Raw genomic sequence first — 17,230 nt, 5'->3', positions numbered from 1 at the left:
GGAACTAGAAAACAACCAGTTTCATACTGAAAGCACTTGAACAAAATCTGAGTGCAATTGTTAATTGGAATCAAATTCCTTTGACGAAGGCAAACTAATCCTTGTGGGGCTTGGATTGTTGGCAAACGAATATCCAAACTATTCATACCATACCCGAGGGTCCTAACCTTACGCCGACATTCACCTGAAATTGGGCAAAGAGAGAATTTACTGCAAGAAAGCACCCGATTTTTTTCGTCTCCTTAGTCCTTCGTTTCTAATTAAACAATTCAGTCCTTGTAAAATGTACAAACTTTCACCTCCCACCGTAACGGGTTCTCGACACGGAGCCGGACTTCTCAACGAAAGACACGACCCTTATCAGCCGTGCCGTCTCGAGTCGGCAACACCATCCATGTGGAGTCGTGGACTTTCCCATTGCCTCACCCTTCCAACGCCGGGTCGGCTAATCCGACTCCTGAAGGCCACCGAGCACAACCGACCCGACGAACAAGCCGGCGGCGCCGGCGCCCAGCAGGGCCGCGAGCGTTGTCTGGAGGCGACGAGGGCGAAGGAGTCATCGGGGATGGCGACGAGACAAGCGACGGCGAGAACGGCGAGAGGGAGTGAAACGGAAGCGAGGGCGGCAGGGGAGAAGGCGGCGGCCCTCTCGACGAGGCCGAGCAGGCCGAGCTCCTCTGCCTTGGAGAGGAACCCGAGCTTCTCGATGGAGGAGAGGGTGAGGCCGAGGTCCTCCGCCTTGGATAGGAGCCCTGCCTTTTCAACGCCACTGAGCACCTTCCCCTTTTCGATTTTCTTAACCACGTCCACCTCCATCTCCTCGCTCCCCTCCGCGAAGATCCCCGCCCCGTACCACTGCTTCTCCCAATCAGGATCGTATCTGTTCACCTGCCAGCAACGAGGAAGGAAATGGTAAAAAATAGTTTAGCCTTCCTTCTCCGTCTCCTTCTCCATCGGCGGATGATTACATCTCATAATTCGGGGCAAAAAAAAAAAGGAAAAATCAGCGGGAGAGGAACTGAGAAAGTCATCGCTCACCTTCTTCTTAGGGGCCATGGCGACGACTCTCGACGGGCTTCGCCTGCGAGAGAGGAGATCAGGAGAGGAGCGCGAGGGCTTTTTCTCAGAGAGAAACTTCGAGGAGAAGGACGGGATGGAGACCGCCATGGCTAAACGAACGAGAAGCTCTCTCTATCTCTTTCGATTGGCCGAAGGGAACCAGGAATTTGCGCGGCTCCTGGTCGTCCTTCTTTCACACTGGTCCTTCCTTTTTCGTTTCTTCCAATTTTTTTAATTTCTTTTTAATTTTATTTTGAATGGAAGGTGGACGAGAGTGGTTCGGACCTGGGGCCGTCTGCCCCTTCCGGAAGGTCGTTAGCGGCGGCCAATCAGCACAGAGAATGCCCTATCCTAATCTCCCTCCCTCCACCTGCCCTCTTCTTTTTCTCTCTCTACCTCGAAATATGCCGATATTATTTGATTGTCCAACTCACAAATAATTTTAATGTACAAAATTTTGTTTTTCAAAACCTGGTCCCTGGTTCTTCCCATATTATAGATACGAGATTTAAATATTTTATTAAAATTCAAATTCCCAATTTATTGTTAAAATTCATTTATTTAACCGACCCGATTTTATGAGTTAAATTTGTTAGTCGCAAGTTTTTGTTTTCATGATAAAGAAATAACTGCTACTTTTCCTCCTTTCGGAGACTTGTAATTTCCTTTTTCTTGTTTTCCTTTTTCTTTGGTTTAGGGTACTTTCGTCTTTTAGTCTCCACCATTGGATCTACCCGTGTATCTAGTTGGACCCGGTTCTAGCATGCGGTTTTCTTCGATTCGATCCAGATTTGTATCAATCCTTATGTATACCACACGACCGGTGCGGTTCCGGATCGAACTCCCGCCTTTTGGCCCGATCCAAGCCTTCAAGTGTTCGTGGGCTTCATTTGTAGTCTTCAGCGCGGCGGGAAAAGCCCTAGCAAAATCGAACGAGGGAAAAAGGCTGCCATGGGAGAAGAGGGGGAGAAGCAGCAGAAGAACAAGAAGAATGAGCAAGAGAAGAACAAACTCCATGAACGGGAAGGAAGCCTTAATGCGAACGTTAACCTCTTTGCTTCGTGCTCCTTCGAAGACCTTGGCCTCCACACTTCGGTTTGTGATCAACTCCGAGGTTGCCTCCTTCTTTCCTTCCGTCGTGAATGAATTATGTATTTATCTGTTCCGATGTGCGAGCTTTTGTTTCTGTCCATATAGTGAATATGATAGTTTTTGTTGATCGAGGGCGCAATTGCGGTGATTTGGATTTGGTGGGTAGCGAAGACTTGCACATTTTGGTGCTAATCCAACTGATATCTTTCATAAATAAATTCTCCTTTTTTGGAAGAGAATTATGAATGGGTTCATAAAAATTTGAAACTCTGTCAGTGTTCGTATTCATTTATGTATCAGATTTACGTAGATTCGCTAGATTTTTCAGCAAGACCAGGGTTTTTTCATTCGAAAAGGTGGCCCGGCGACGCCATGCATTCCTTCCCTGACAACGCTGGGTATGAACCTCTAGCAGCGTTGAGGGTTCCATTTGATAGGGGATTTTTGTCAAATGGGAACCCCCGTGTCGCCGAGGGTTCTGTCTGACAGCAGACCCCTGGCTTTAGAAACTCCTCGTCTCTTCGGGGGTTTCTGTGCATCGTCGAAAGAAGGGGAGACAGAGGGGGAGAGAGATGTATCTAGGGATCCGGATGTCGACGAGGTGCTGATCACCAATGAGATGCACGTCGAAGTCTAATGGAGCATGAATGTGAGAGACAGGAAGAGAGAATGCGAGAGTGAGAGGCAGGCGGAGTTTTCCACTTTCGCAAGTTGCGACACGTCAGGGTGGGTCAGATCACTGGTACCCGGCCCAAGAAAAGCCGGTTGATGCAAATTTTTTTACAGGCCAACCCTTGAACCGTACTTGCAGGCTTGCAGCCTGTGCCCAGCCCATTATGGGCCGGGTATTTGGCAGCCAGTCTGGTACCTGGCCTAGCTATAGAATATAAACCTGAGCTGCTGACTGAGATATTTGAAGAATAAAAACATGATATATGGCTTCATCACCTTAAAAAAATTAAAGGGCTTGTAACTTGCAAGTAAGTTAAGAGAGTTTGAAGTCGTTGTTGCAAGAGCTTCTTTTAAGATTAAGATTTTTGGAATCCTTGTATCAAGTGTTTGTTTGTTAATGTTGAAAGAAAAGGAGTTGGATGTTTATCAATGCAGTATATAAAAGAAAACAGAATGGTGGGTGTATAAAACAATATAAATATTCATCAGAGAGTCAGTTTTGGTTCATTTATATTACATGAATAACTTACACTCCTTGAGTCCTCTTCCTTTAAATGGCCACATCAACATTTATATTTTAAAATTAGGTAAACTACTACACCTGCCACTCGTTGTTTGACTAATCCTGTGATGCAATGTTTCAGATTGTTTATAGAAGTCATTATCATCTCTTAAGTTGAAAAAGATTATATGGTTTTCTATCATAATTTGATGTTTTATGAATCATGAATTCGTGGTCCATTATAAATTATATCTTGTTTGGATCGTTCTTATTTAATGAAGTGACATGAATCTCATTGTTAAAGTGATGTTTAACAGATCGGATGGGCTTTAAAGTTCCGACCATTATTCAGGGTCAAGCAATTCCTGTGGTTATGTCAGGACGTCATGTGTATCCTTCTTTGTTTCACCTAAGCTCCATTCCTACTCGACTACTCCATATCTGTTTCTTTCAAAATGGTGTAGGGGGTTTTGCTGACCCTTGTGGAATTGCCAATTTATGTGTGCTTAACATGCTTTATTTCACAAACTAACTAGCTCCATTCCTTTTTACTTTTCAATTCCTGTTCAACTCTTTTTTATTGTCATTCTTTTAACTTGCAACATAGACTCGTTAATGCGGCTACAGGAACGGGCAAGACAATTGTCTATCTTGCTCCTGTAGTTCATCACTTGCAAAAATTTTGTCCACGGATCAATCGCGCTGATGGAACATTTGGTAAGTGCTAAGCTTTACATGTATGCATGATAAAGGAAGTTTGACATTTTTCTTATACTCACGTGGTTGTATGGACTGGAACCCAATACAGAAGTAGATGTTTTGCTACATATGTGTTGTTGTTTTAATAGGGTTTCATGGATCATAGGGATGGAACTTGGAAGTTATGATGTAGTTTGCAATTTACTTTTTTTTGCTGTACCAAGTTCAATTTGCATTGTGTTTAGGACTATCTGAATGCAGATCATTTATGTTCCTAATGCATCATGACTGTTTACATGCATGGAAAAACTTGCAATTATTTCTCTGTTTTTTTTTGGTTTGTGCCTTGTATTTGTAACTGTTAGTCGTGGTGACCTGAGTTAAGCTCACGGCAATAGTTAATATTCAGATAGAAATTGAAGTATTTTTGTTACACCAATTTGGACGTTGTTTTCATAAGTCATAACTATTCACAAGAGTCCTTGTTCTTGTTTTCTAAATTTTTCCTATTATATACCTTTTCTTTGTCAAACCATTGGAATCGACACTAATGTTTGTTCACAGAACATGTATGATTTTGTCTCCTGATTTTTTGTTTGATTCTTTTGTAAAAATGACAGAAACCGTCATACTTTTTGGTGTTAAATTTCTGTTTGTAGCATTTATGAATTTGCTGTTACTTTTCGTGGAACTTTTGAGTTGGAAAGCTTTTTCCATAGAAGCAATTCTTCTCTTATGATAGAATGGAGGAGGGGAAAGAACTATCTCTGGCTTATCTTGCTAATTAAAATATTAAACTAATATTCTTTTCTGTGTCATGTCCTTGAATTTTGCTTTGACTCATTTCAGCAGTGAACAGCGTTGGTGCTTGTGCCAACGCGTGAGTTGTGCATGCAGGTTTATGAAATTCTGCAGAACTTATTGCACCGTTTCCATTGGATCGTTCCTGGATATGTTATGGGTGGTGAAAATCGATCAAAGGAGAAGGCTAGGCTGCGCAAAGGTCTGATTTTCTTGACTTATTTATCTTAATTAGATCCCATTTTATTTACATTATTTGTGCAACTGAGTGTTGCACTGTTGTCATTTTATGAAAACTGGCACATGATTCTTTTTTTTAGGATTTGATAATCAGAGTCGCTCCAACCTGTTTATTTTGAATGGTCAGCAGATATTTTTTGTTTGTGTGATATTGGGTATGCAATTAAAGGTTAATTTCTTGATTGTCATGATAAAGTTTTCTGTTAAGCACTATAGCATGCATGTAATTGAAATTGCCAACTGTAGAAACACGAACAAGAAGAGGAAGAGAAACAACGATCACGATGTAACGTGGAAAAACCCTCAACAAGAGGAAAAAAACCACGAATGAGGAGGAGCCGGTGCCCACTAGCCGCCAGACTCTCTCTCTCCTTTGTCTTTCATTCACACCATAAGGATTAGGGTTACACAACTTAAATAATGCCCAACAAGGGCTACAAGTTGGATCGGATACGGATCCGGACCCGGTCCCGAGACCCATCTAACATACTTCAACACTCCCCCTCAAGTTGGGCATACATATCAAACATGCCCAACTTGGATACATTTCTCTCAAATGAGGTCGAAGATAAAGCCTTCGTCAGAACATCAGCCGTTTGGTCTTCAGATCTCATGTAAGGAAGTATAAGTTCTTTAGCATCAATTCTCTCTCGAATGAAATGTCGGTCAATCTCAACATGCTTTGTTCTGTCATGAAGCACAGGGTTGTTGGCCAAGTTAATTGCAGACTTGTTATCGCAATACATCTTCATTGGTTCTTCAACTTTTATACCAATATCAGTCAACAATACTTTCAGCCACAAAAGCTCAGAAACTCCCATAGCAACAGCTCTGTATTCTGCTTCAGCACTGGAACGCGAACAAACATCTTGCCTTTTACTTCTCCACACTATGAGATTCCCTCCCAAATAAATACAATAGCCAGAGGTGGACCTCCTAGTGTCAATACAGCCTGCCCAGTCTGCATCTGAATAACCTTCAATCCCAAGAGTGTCTTGCTTGACATATAAGAGACCTTTGCCAGGATTCCTCTTCAAGTAGCACAAGATCCTGTCAACAACCTTCAAGTGGGCATCCGTGGGAGCATGCATGAAATGGCTCATCACATTCACAGCAAAGGTAATATCAGGTCTAGTGAGAGTAAGATAAATTAACTTCCCTACAAGACATTGATATCTTCTTTTTGCCTCTTCACAGAGTGGCTCCCCGTCTCTCAGACTTAGCTTATGGCCAGCATCTAGAGGAGTAGAAGCTGGTCTACACCCTAGTTTCCCAGTCTCCTTTAACAAATCTAGAGTGTACTTCCGTTGATTTAACACAAGGCTAGTCCCAGACCTAGCAATTTCTATGCCAAGGAAGTATTTCAACTTACCAAGGTCCTTAAGATCAAACTCGATCGCCAACAGTTTCTTTAACTTCATTATTTCATCTTCATCATCACCTGTGACAATCATATCATCAACATATACCAACAGAATAGTAACCTTTTGCTTATTTCTCTTCACAAAAAGTGTATGATCTCCATTCCCTTGATGGTATCCACATTGTCTCATGACAAGTCTGAGTCGTTCAAACCATGCTCGAGGAGATTGCTTGAGCCCATATAAAGCTTTCCTTAGCTTGCAACATTTTCCAGGTTCCTCATATCCTGGAGGCATACACATATATACTTCCTCTTCAAGGTCTCCATTGAGAAATGCGTTCTTGACATCAAGTTGGTACATCTTCCACTCCTTCATCACAGCTAAAGAGATAATGACTCTGACCGTCTTCATCTTCGCAACAGGAGCAAAGGTCTCCAAATAATCAATCCCATATTTCTGACTAAACCCCTTGGCCACAAGACGAGCTTTGTATCTTTCAACACTCCCATCTGGTTTGTACTTGATGGTGTAGACCCACTTAGATCCAACCAAGTGAGCCGCCTCAGGAATCTTTACAACTTCCCATGTCATGTTTCTTCGCAAGGCTTCCATCTCTTCTTGCATAGCATAGGTCCACTTAGGATCACTCTGAGCCTCAGCAACATTCCTGGGAATCATAGTCAAAGAAAGAGAAGATACAAAGCATTTGTAGTCCTTGCTCAGTCTAGAATATGAAACAAAGTTACCAATAGGATGTTGAGTACATGACCTGACACCCTTTCGCAGGGCGATGGGAAGCTCTTCACTAGCAGCAACAGTCTGAATCTCTTCTTCAACAGGTTGCTTCTGCGCACGACTTGGGTCATCCAGGGAAGGACTAATTGGATTGGGAGTAGAATTCTCACCACCTGTCATCTCATCTGTACAAACTCTTTGCCTAGAGTAAACTTGCCCAAATAAACGATTGCACTTCTCTTCTGCCTCAGTGGAACACTCTCCATTTTTCTCCTGTTCATGCACCTCACTAGATGGACCAACAGAGTCACGCCTGTAGTCCAAAAAATCTGTAAACTGAATTTCCTGACTCGGAGAATACTCTTCCCGTGACATAGAGTACTCCCCCTGAAGAGGATTCTCACCAAAATAGGAAACATGTTCAAGGAAAGTGACATCTTTGGTAACATAGGCCCGACCAGTGGAAGGGTCTCGACACTTGTACCCTTTTTGAGTGGGAGAATACCCTAAAAAATGCCCTTAATAGATCTTGGATCAAGCTTTTTAATGTGAGGACTATGGTTGTGAATAAAGCAAACACAACCAAAAACTCTGAGTGGAAGAGAGAAAGGTTCACGAGTCCCCGGTAACAGAGAGTGAGGCGTCTGCCCATTCAACACGCGACTAGGCAACCGGTTTATAAGATACGCACTGGTCAACACAGCATCCCCCCAATACTTTTTTGGAACATGACGTTGAAAAAGAAGAGCCCGAGTCATATTCAATAACTGACGATTTTTTCGTTCAGCAACTCCATTTTGAGGAGGGGTATAACTACAGGAAGTCTCATGAACAATTCCCTTTTTTCGAAAGAAGCTATCAACAGACTGGCACATATACTCTCGAGCATTGTCAGATCGAAATGTCTTAACAGATGCTCCATATTGAGTTTCCACATAGGCAATGAAAGTCTCTATGACAGTAGGAACTTCACTACGGTCTTTCAGCAAGTAGACAATAGTGTTACGAGAATAATCATCTATAAAGGTGATAAAATATTGAAAACCATGACAAGAAGGAATCCCTGCAGGCCCCCACACATCAGAATGAATCATGGCAAATACCTCATTAGACCGATGGCTAGACAATGGGTACGAAGCCCTAACATGTTTGGCCAGGTGACAGACATCACAAGACACCATAGTCATATCTAACCTGGAACATATATCAGGAAACAACTGTCTAAGAAGGCCAAAAGGCAAGTGTCCAAGGCGCTCATGCCACCGTAGAAGCAACTGAAGGGAGTCCTCTCTATTCTTCGTGGCTTGGCTGACTGCCGTCATGAGAGCCTGAGCAGCACGCATAGGTAAACGATAGAGCCCGTCAGAAGCTAGGCCAATCCCAATCCTCTTCCCTGTCACCAAGTCCTGCATAACACAGCGATCAGCGGAAAATATAAGTTCGCAATTTAACTCCTTCGTGATCTTGCTAACCGACAAGAGATTCAAGGGAATATGAGGAACATGTAGAGCATTGTGGACTAAGAACTTGTTCAAAAGTGGGAGACTCCCTTTTCCAGCCACAGAGATAGATGAACCATCGGCAAGGGAAACACGATCCTTTCCTGATGAAAGCTTATACCCATGAAAGACCTTAGGATCGCCGGTCATGTAGTGAGTAGCGCCACTATCAATGATCCACTCTCCCATACGGCAATCCGCCATAACGTCTATAGATGAAGAAGCTGCCATAATCACAGATAGTCCAACAGGAGGCAACAAGAGATGCACCGATGACAACAGAGAGCACCAACGGGCAGTAATATCCGGATTCCCAATCAGCCCCAAGAGTGAACAGAATGTCGATTGGGGGAAACGATCGTCGATGCGGTGCCTTCTCTCTCTCGGGCTGCAATCTCCCACGGGTAGAGGTTTCGCCACACGTTCTCCTTGCTGGAAACAAGATCCAAGAGCCAAAACCCAACAAGTATCAAGGTATAGAAGTGAATAGGAAATCAACTTCGAGACGAGGAAAGCCTTCACCCGTAAGACCAATTTAACCCCGGTCTTTTGTAAGGAAAGGGGGATGCGATCGCCGGAGCGCCGGCAAACGTTGAGGCAATCCTCAAGTTACGCTCCTCTCCTCCTTTACGTCCTCTACCAAGTCACGGACCAGCCACCTCTTCTTGCACGGTGGGCGCCAAACAAAAACAAGAAGATGGAATCAAAGATCAACCAAGCAATATATTGCAGGTAAGAGGCGGATGCACTTCACCGGATTTGCAAAAGACCCCTAGGAAGTGACATGAATAGGGGGAGGCAAGCTTAGGAAGCGCCTAAGCACGCATATCTTCTTTCTTCTTCGGGAAGCAAGACTACGGCGCAAAAGGCAGTGGCGCAAGGGACAACGGTGACGGCGACGGTCAACAACACAAGAGCGACGGCGCAAGAGCGACCCCGCAAGAGTGGCTGCGATGGCGCAAAGAGTGACACCGGCGGCGGCGGAAACAGCGACAGTGGTATTGGGTACACTGGCGGCGGTGGCTGCTGCAGCAACGGCGGCGGCAGCGGCGGTGGCTGCTGCAGCAACGGCGGCTGCGGCGGCGGCAGCGGCGGCGGCGGCAGTGGCAGCAGCGGCGGCGGCGGCGGCGGTAGTGGCAGCGGCAGCGGCGGCGGTGACTGCAGTGGTGGCGATGGTAGCGGTGAGAGATATTAGGGTTGGAACTTCACAAACCCTAAAAATTTCCCAAACTCGTCGGCTCTGATACCATGTAGAAACACGAACAAGAAGAGGAAGAGAAACAACGATCACGATGTAACGTGGAAAAACCCTCAACAAGAGGAAAAAAACCACGAATGAGGAGGAGCCGGTGCCCACTAGCCGCCAGACTCTCTCTCTCCTTTGTCTTTCATTCACACCATAAGGATTAGGGTTACACAACTTAAATAATGCCCAACAAGGGCTACAAGTTGGATCGGATACGGATCCGGACCCGGTCCCGAGACCCATCTAACATACTTCAACACCAACTAAAGTTTCCATGAAAGAATTTCATTGAGAAGCTAATGTTTCAGTTTTCCTTTTTGGTCATTTGCCAATTGCCAAATATCTTACTGAAACTGAGTTCCATATTTGTTTGAGTTGATATTTCTGAGTTCTGATGATTTATTTTCTTTCTTTTTCATTTATGCGCTTATGTCTTGCCACAGGAATATCAATTCTTATTGCAACGCCTGGCCGACTTCTTGATCACTTGAAACATACGTCATCTTTCTTATATAAGAACTTGCGTTGGCTAATTTTTGATGAAGCTGATAGGTATATGCTCTCATCGCTGCTACAGAATTTTTTTTAGATAAATTCTGCGTGTTATAGAGTTGATAATTGGTACTACCATTGTTTTATGAAGGCATTGCATCATTAATATAGAGTCATGGGCATCTCGAGTCTGGTAAAAACATCCTTATATTACGACAATTCTTTTGTTATTTGTTAGAAAAATTGGTCTTGTTGCTAGGGCTGCACACAAGCCGAGTCGAGCTCGAGCTTGCCCAACTCGAGCTCGACTCGGCTCAAAGAGCTCGAGCTCTCTAACACAAGCTCGAGCTCGACTCGATTATACAATGTCAAGCTCAAGCTTGACTCCCTTAACTTGCTTAACTCGTTTATGTCTTAACTTGTTTTTTTTTTTAACTTCAAACTCGTTTAACTCATTTAATCACAAAACTGCACATCAGCAAGAACAAATTCTAAGGTACAACCATGAAAACAAGGGGTTCAACACAAAAAATGCGAACAAGATTGGGGAACAGTTTAAGCAAACTATTTCAACAATCAAACTAATTGTAACACCATATTTTTCTCAAAGAAGCAAAGTTGGCTTCAGTCAAACACGCCGATAGCATGCTTCAGAACTTGGATCTGGGGAGACTTTAAAGCAAATGTTAAGCAAAATAAATCATGACGTCACCAACCAAACATGTGAAAACTACCGCATCATTATAAGCTTCCAATCACAATCCACATACTGCAAATACGGACCTCAAGAGGCACATAAGAGAGGGAAAGTGTGAGATGGTGAGAAAGAAAGAGAAAGGCTAAGGCATACGGGCGGCAACAAAGTGTGTTGGTTGACTGAAGCATACCAGCGGCAGCAAAGTGTGTTGTTTCCATTGGGTCAGAGTGTTGTTGCGTTGCAGCATTGGGTCCTTCCAAAACCGACAGAAAGCACCGCCCTTGGTCCATCCGAAACCTGAAAAAAATGAGACAAAGAGGCGATGGCTAAGAGTTTGTGTGAGAGAGAGGCAATAGGCATAAATACTAGTAGGCAGCAGTCCGGCAAAGACCTGAAAGTAGCAGTGGCTGGACGGATGGTGGTGGTCATGGTTTGTGCGGCAGTGAGTCGGCATGGGCAGAAGAGAGGGGAGAGAGAAACAAAAGAACGTAAAGGTTAAAAATGAACAGTAAACAAAAACATTTAACCTAAGGTTTTGGTGGTGAACCGGTTTATATAATTAATTGAAACGATTTTCAGTAGTCTAGCCGAGCCGAGCATAAACAAGTCGAGTTTTTACAACTCAAACTCAACTCGTTTAATGTTTTGAGTATAAGTTTAAACTTGAGCTCGGCTCGTTTATAAATGAGTTGAGCCTGAGTTGGCTCGACTCGTTGCGCAGCCCTACTTGTGGCTGTTTTTTGTTTTTTAAATCATTATTTCTGTTCTTTTGTTTTGCAAAAGTGTCAACCTTTTCAGAAGATTTGTTAATACTTAATATTTGGACTATATTGTTCTGTGTGGATTGTCAAATAGAGAATTCCCAATGATTGATAGTTATCCAAAGCTGTTTGTGGTTGTGTATTTCTAAGATATATAGTTTTGATAAACATCTGTAGGATTTTGGAGCTTGGTTTTGGCAAGGATATCGAAGAAATACTTAATATTCTAGGGACAAGAGAGTCGGGTTCGGGTAATGATAACAACAAAGTGACAATGCTCCACACAGCCAGTTTCTCAAGGCAAAATCTGTTATTATCAGCTACTTTGAATGAAAAAGTGAACAATCTTGCTAAGATAAGTCTAGAAAATCCTGCTATGATAGGCTTGGAAGGAAATACAAGCAATGACCTGAAGAAATTTTCGGCTAAGGATACCAAGACACTTGCTGATAGTATACAAATTACAAATTTAGTCCAGCAACCTGATTGTTCTGCTGGAGACTATAGGCTTCCCATACAGTTAGTCCAAAGATATGTGAAAGGTCAGACTTTGATTTGCTTGGTCGTTATAGTATTGTCAATTCAAAGTGCATCTTTTCTATGCAAGACATTTCTGATGTTCTGTTGGTTTTATGTCTAGTGACCTGTGGATCACGGCTTGTTGCGCTTCTATCTACTTTGAGGTTTCTTTATGAAAGGGAAACTTCCCAGAAGGTGAGTCTAAAGCTTCTGTGCTATATGCTATGTTAAATGGAGATTTTCTCTCAGATAGATTTGATATTTTAGGTGTGTTTCAGTATCTTTGTTTGTCTTCTTTGGCATGTTGGTTTTTATGGAATTATGTCTTTACATCTATTACTTGTGAACCATTGGATGGTGGTGGCACCACACTTCCAAATTTTTCTTACAGTTATCTTATTTCCATAGAGTGAGTAGCTAAGTCACATGGGTGCGCCAACTATGGTGGCGCACTCGCACCGATGCGGGTGTGGTTGCAGCCCGACACGGCACTTGAATCGGTCAAACCGAATCGGGTCCTGCTGACCGCACTGGTTCTTTTCTCGTGTTTTTTTTTTCATTTTTTTTCCTTCTCCTATCTTTCCTTCTTCTCTCTCTCTCTCTCTATATATATATATATATATATATATATATATATATATATATATATATTATTTATATGCTCTCACTGCACCTGCACCCAAATTTTTTTGGAACTTGCCGCATCTCACACCCAAACTTTTTGGAACTTGCCACATCCCGCACCAGCACCAGCACTCGTACTCTGCACCCTTGTGACATAGGTGAGTAGCCATGATTTGATCTGCATTTGTTTGAGAACTTCAATCATTTGTCCTAGCTGGCATTAGTATACAGCTAACACATCGACATTTATCTTAGTGGTTTTCATGTCAACCCTCCTGATCACGTTATATTAGTCCCATCAAAAGAATGACTGTTATCCTTCTGTTTGAATATAGAAAAAGTACTGGAGTACAAACAGCTGTATATGACAGCCAATGCATTGACCAGTTCAGTCATCTGATGTGCAATTCCAAATAAATTATGCAATTCATAGCTAGGGCTGCACAAGGAGTCAAGCAACTCAGAGCTCAGCTTGATCTCGACTCCAATAGTGAAACTTAACAGAGTAAACAAGTTGAGTTTGAATTATATGTGCTCGATTTGACTCATTAAGAGAATATATAATATATATGCATATTAAGAGAATATATAATATATCTGCATACTTTTCTTCACTTATCATATAAGATGCCTTTGGTGTAGTGGGCATCCTTTTTAGTTTTCAAAGAGAAGGATCAGCTTTCACAATTCACATTGCTGTCCTTTTGAAAAATGCATTTCTTTTTAAAAGAAAATCTTTTATATTGATCCCATACCTGGCTTTTTGCTTGAGCTGAGCCGAGCTGAGTTTGAGGTTTGTTGGGCTCAACTGAGCCAGGTTCAAGCTGGCAGGCTATACCTTAAGTCAAGTTCATGCTGCCACAGCTTGGTCAAAATTAGCTCTGCTCATTTATGTCCTATTCATAGTTGGTCTTACCATCAACATTTGGCTGAGTGTTTTTTAAGAGAAATGAGAACTCTTTAAAATGTGTTTGTTCATGATTATATCTTAAGTTCTTAATATATTAGGACAATATTGGACACTAATGTGTAATAGGATTGGGAAATAGAGACGTTTATAATTTAGAATGTATTAAGGGAGAACCTTTAGAACTGTCAAATAAAACTCTTGTACCGTGCAATATATACCCTGAGTTCTAATTAGTCCATAGGTACCAGTGAACATATGACCGACTCCTCAGTATTCTTGCTAGTTACTTCATTCAATTTGGAATGAAGGTCAACTGGTTTGTTTGGATAAAAATTCCAATGCAAGGGACCGTGCAATCCTTGTTATGTAGTACTTCAAAGTCAAGTAAACTCTATTGCATGATTTTCAAATGTTAGAAAAGCTAAAATTTGTTTTTTCTGTTATTTGAGTAGGATATGTTTTCTCTGCAACTGTTCTTTAATTTAAAAATGTATGTTGCATTACAAGGATTTCATACTTGAGGCCTATAGTTTCGGCTCTGTTATTGTCACTAGTGTATTTTTTGTAGTTTTTAGTTTGTACTTTGTACTATGTAAATCAAAGCTGAATAAATTGACATATCAGTTTGGCAGGTCGTAGTCTTTTTCTCGACCTGTGATGGTGTAGATTTCCATTTTTCATTTTTGAGGGAATTCCGGTGGTCCTTCAGTTCTCAAGAAAATGAACAAGTGCCAGCATTTATAGCTTGTAAAGTGCTTAAACTGCATGGGAACATGGAACAGGATGCCCGGAGGACATCATTTCAAGGGTTCAATGCTGAAAGATCTGCTGTTCTTTTGTGCACTGATGTCGCTGCAAGAGGATTAGATTTTCCAAAAGTTAAACATATTGTTCAGTATGATTCTCCTGGGGATGCTATTGAATATGTTCACAGGTATTTCTGTGGTAGCTTCTTCAGTCCTTGATAGTGTGTGTAAATTAGTTGACTTTCAGAATTGTTTTTTCCATATACGGAAAAGGGAAGCCATTTGTTCTTCAGAATATATTGTGTTCATAAGTTCCTAAGGTAGGGTTAACACAGGGTTGGAAGAACTGCTCGTCTGGGCGAAAAAGGAGATGCTCTACTGTTTCTGCTGGCAGTTGAACTGGATTATTTGCAAGAATTACAGAAGCATGGTGTCTCCTTGGATGAGTTTCCTCTTCAAAAGGTATTAGACAGCTTTCCTCTTCCTCGGGGCTGGAGCCGCAGGAAAGTAATTTCATTAGATCTGCATCCTTGGGTGACTAATTTACAGAAGGCCATTGAGTCCTTCATCTCATCTGAGGTACTGACTTCTGTTTATCCTAGCATTGACTTGCTGCTTGCTTAGCTTGCAACCTTTTCTATTGCTTTATTTCTGTGCTGTTTGTGATTTTTCCCGCTGCCATTCAGTGCTTGGTTATTATTTTCACTGGACAATATTACTTTGGCACCAAATTCTTGTAGTACAGAATTCTTTTGTATCATATGCAACTAGAACAGAATACCTAAACGTTTTGTGCCTAACAGACTTTAGTGTGTTTTTTGTCCTGCCATTAGTCTTTTCCATTTACTTGGGTCTTGAGATTGTGGTCTGGCGTAATGCAAACCTGAGGAAGCTGTGAATGGTGGTTTTAGAGTTTCTGGTAGATTCAGAGCCAGGAAGACAAAAATGAAGACAGTATATGCACTAGGTCTTATGAATTGGGTGGTAGTAATGAGCAGAGATTTTTTCAAGATGCTGTTTGCTGTCGACTTTAACAAAAATGAAGTTATTTTGGATGATATGATAGGATAATCTTCTGAGCCTGCTGTCATCTTTCTGTTCAGTTGCTTTCAACCAAAAATACCTACTACGAGAGTTGGGTCAGGGGGATCAAGATTGTCACTAGGAAATGAAGAAAATCACCTGAAGGGCTAGCTTAGCATAAAAACTAAATACAATTGTAAAATAAAGTGTTTTTTTATTTGTTGACTTGCTATGACTGGTCACTTCTCTTCCTGGTTCACTTTTATCCTGACCATTTCTGGCACACTTGTGGTCCAGCCTCAAATGAAGAAGCTAGCCAAGGATGCGTTTTGCTCTTGGGTTCGTGCTTACACAGCACATCGTGGTGAGCTAAAGAGGATTTTCATGGTGAAGAAACTTCATTTGGGTCATGTAGCCAAGAGCTTTGGTTTGAGAGAGCAGCCATCTTTGGTTGGGAGATCTTTTCAGATGCAATTGAAGAAGAGGAAGCGGGAACATAAAATGGATAATTCCTTTAAAAAAAGGAGGATGGCTAAGAAACGTTAAGCTGCTTCATTAGGCAGACAATAGTGGGTATATCTCAGCTTTGTTGATTGCCATTGTAAAATCAATCATAAGATCGTGAACCTGATCAGCGCTTCCAAGAAATTTGGCTTGGAGTTTCTGGTTGTTACTCCAAGCCGTGAGGTATGTTGAGATGAATCCTGGTTCCCCCCACCTCAGATGCGTCCAGTCTGATCTGCAAGTAGTGAAGAGCATGCTGCTGTTGCTGTCGCATGTCCTATCACTCTCTTGGTGGGTGTAACATGGTTTTCTGCAATTCAGTAAAAGGTGATGACTTGAACTCTTCTCTGAAGGTTTGTCTTACCTGGTTCGAAACTTGTAGAGAGAAGAAAAAAAGCAAGGAAAAAAACTCAAACAGCATTATTTTAATATAAATATTTGTTGACAATTAACTGATTTACTGTGGAGAGTGCATGCATGAGCGTGCGCGGACTAGTGCTTGGTGTATTTTAGTTTTGATTTGATCTTAGTCCTTGTAATTTGTAGGTTTTGCCAACAAAACCTTGGTCCATTTGGCCAGCGGATGGGTCTCGAGATTTCAAGATAGAGAGAGATAATGATGGTTAAAATTTGGTACCTGGGCGCCTCTCTTGTCTAAATATTTTGGCAGAAAGTCTGCCAACACTATCTCGTCTCGAGGAAAAAGCATGTTTTGCGTATGAAAGTGTCGCTTCTTCTACCTCGCTGCGGCCTGTGAGGGGTTGAGGTTCAACTTCGCGTACGCCTTTGCCTGCAACTGCAACTTCTATTGGATCTTAATCATAGACCATTCAAACCGGTTCCTGAATCTATATATGTCGACTCAAGGAGCCACAAGGTCTTGATTTTTGAATGGTCTGTGATCGTCTAGGCACAGGGCGTAATAGCCAATGAAATTGAATAAAGAATTTGATTTCTTTGCAGTTTTTTTTTAAGTCCCTAAAATTCAAGATTCAAGGCATTTAGAAAGGTCAATACCTGCAGTCTAAGGCTTTTGGCGTGATCT

At 42.1% G+C, this 17,230-nt stretch overlaps 1 protein-coding gene and 1 pseudogene across 2 annotated transcripts; one reads left to right on the top strand and one right to left on the bottom strand.

Moving 5' to 3' along the window:
* Positions 1-206: 206 nt before the first annotated feature.
* On the bottom strand, positions 207-1,306 carry LOC116264038 (uncharacterized; annotated as a pseudogene).
* Positions 788-16,633, top strand: LOC116264033 (DEAD-box ATP-dependent RNA helicase 17). 2 transcript variants are annotated; one of them, XM_031643936.2, is made up of 11 exons: positions 788-912; positions 1,757-2,173; positions 3,643-3,715; positions 3,933-4,042; positions 4,884-5,027; positions 10,353-10,461; positions 12,037-12,401; positions 12,500-12,573; positions 14,545-14,846; positions 14,994-15,237; positions 15,979-16,633. In XM_031643936.2, the coding sequence occupies exons 2-11, from the start codon at positions 2,011-2,013 to the stop codon at positions 16,225-16,227; spliced, it is 1,833 nt and encodes a 610-aa protein (XP_031499796.1). In that variant the 5' UTR covers positions 788-912; positions 1,757-2,010; the 3' UTR covers positions 16,228-16,633. The 2 variants fall into 2 exon arrangements, with proteins under 2 accessions (XP_031499796.1, XP_031499797.1); XM_031643937.2 differs by lacking the exon at positions 788-912 and having other exon boundaries at positions 1,542-2,173; positions 14,695-14,846.
* The last annotated feature ends 597 nt before the right edge of the window (positions 16,634-17,230 follow it).

The sequence above is a fragment of the Nymphaea colorata genome, chromosome 11 (assembly GCF_008831285.2).
Source record: "Nymphaea colorata isolate Beijing-Zhang1983 chromosome 11, ASM883128v2, whole genome shotgun sequence".
In the NCBI taxonomy this organism is placed as follows: domain Eukaryota; kingdom Viridiplantae; phylum Streptophyta; class Magnoliopsida; order Nymphaeales; family Nymphaeaceae; genus Nymphaea; species Nymphaea colorata.
The sequence above is the reverse complement of the archived record's forward strand: the minus strand, read 5'-3'. Positions and strand labels throughout refer to the sequence as shown.

What these genes read in the sequence shown, in the direction of transcription:
- LOC116264033 (XM_031643936.2), top strand. Translation starts at nt 2,011, where the DNA reads ATGGGAGAAGAGGGGGAGAAGCAGCAGAAGAACAAGAAGAATGAGCAA. An exon ending in GTTATGTCAGGACGTCATGT is followed by an intron (nt 3,716 to 3,932) that starts GTATCCTTCTTT and finishes CTTGCAACATAG; the next exon opens with ACTCGTTAATGCGGCTACAG. An exon ending in GAAGGCTAGGCTGCGCAAAG is followed by an intron (nt 5,028 to 10,352) that starts GTCTGATTTTCT and finishes GTCTTGCCACAG; the next exon opens with GAATATCAATTCTTATTGCA.